The following is a 1,223-nucleotide window of genomic DNA, read 5'->3' as shown; positions in this document are numbered from 1 at the left end:
AACAGGAGTAATCATGATGTGACAGAATTGAAACAACAGGCACCTCACATTATACATCGACCTCATCCTTCTTCACAACATTCTCTAACTCAGCCTCCGCCTTCCTGGCCGCATTCTTCGCGGCGACCCTATTGAAGTACGGGATCATCGATACCGCGCCAACTGCACCGAAAATACACAGGGCTACCAAAACCATATAATAATAATCATAGTGAGCACCGCTAACGGCCTCTTCTGTGGGATTCTTAATATCAAAGTTTGGAAGCCACTCGGAACACACTTGGAAAAGGACCGCCGAGAGAACATTCGAGATGGAAAAGAAACAAAGGTTGAACGCAGAAGCAACTGCTTTCAGCGCTCCCGGAGAGTACGTGAATGCAACCTCGTAAGAAGTGGATATCAGGAAGATCTCACCAGCAGCAATCAACCAGAACTGCGGGATCTGCCACCAAATGGAGACAGAGAACACAGCCTTGCTCATAACCATGTACTCCACACCGAGAGCCACGAGTAGGGACGCCGCACCACATAACGAACCGATACAAAAACGAACCAGAACTGACGGCATCATATTATACTTCTTCAAAAGAGGGAACAATACGGTATCAACCAACACGCTGGTCAAAACCACAGCAATAGGATCCACGTTTTGCATCATCTGAGCCGGCATATCCCACCCGAAAAGGCTCGTGTCCATCTTTTTACCCTGAGTTAGAAAAGCAGTCGTCATGTTATTGTAGGCCATCACAAACGGTATAATGAGGGAAAATAAAGGCACCAGTCTGAACAGTGCCTTTGCATCCTCGATAAAACCATCCTTGAAACGACCACCGTTCGACTCCTTGTTCTTTTCCAGAGAACACCTCGTAAGAGAAAAGAAGATGACCTTAAGGATCTCTAATACAGCGGATCCCTGAGGCTTCGGCTTCACATAACGACCCATCACGTTACCCACAACGAAGACAATCGTTGCTATGATGAAGGCAACGAGAGGGAAGGAAAAGCTTGCAGTGAAAGAGACCGATTCCACCAAAATCGGAGTCACAATACCACCAACAATAGAGCCAAGATTGATAGAAGCATAGAAGTAGGTGTAATACCTCGTGATTAGATCTTTGTGCTCCTCAGGATGGAACTGTTGGGCTCCCATAACATTCACACAACTCTTAATTCCACCCGCACCAAATGCGATGAGAAAGAGTAGTGAAACATGGATCATCCAC

At 46.4% G+C, this 1,223-nt stretch overlaps 1 protein-coding gene across 1 annotated transcript; it reads right to left on the bottom strand.

The window, feature by feature from the left end:
* Positions 1-49: 49 nt before the first annotated feature.
* Positions 50-1,150, bottom strand: Pmar_PMAR026915 (conserved hypothetical protein; the record flags this gene model as incomplete). The annotated part of the gene is made up of 1 exon (XM_002771771.1): positions 50-1,150. The coding sequence occupies one exon, from the start codon at positions 1,148-1,150 to the stop codon at positions 50-52; it is 1,101 nt and encodes a 366-aa protein (XP_002771817.1).
* Positions 1,151-1,223: the final 73 nt, after the last annotated feature.

The sequence above is a fragment of the Perkinsus marinus genome, assembly GCF_000006405.1.
Source record: "Perkinsus marinus ATCC 50983 genomic scaffold scf_1104296962388, whole genome shotgun sequence".
Lineage (NCBI taxonomy): Eukaryota > Perkinsozoa > Perkinsida > Perkinsidae > Perkinsus > Perkinsus marinus.
The sequence above is the reverse complement of the archived record's forward strand: the minus strand, read 5'-3'. Positions and strand labels throughout refer to the sequence as shown.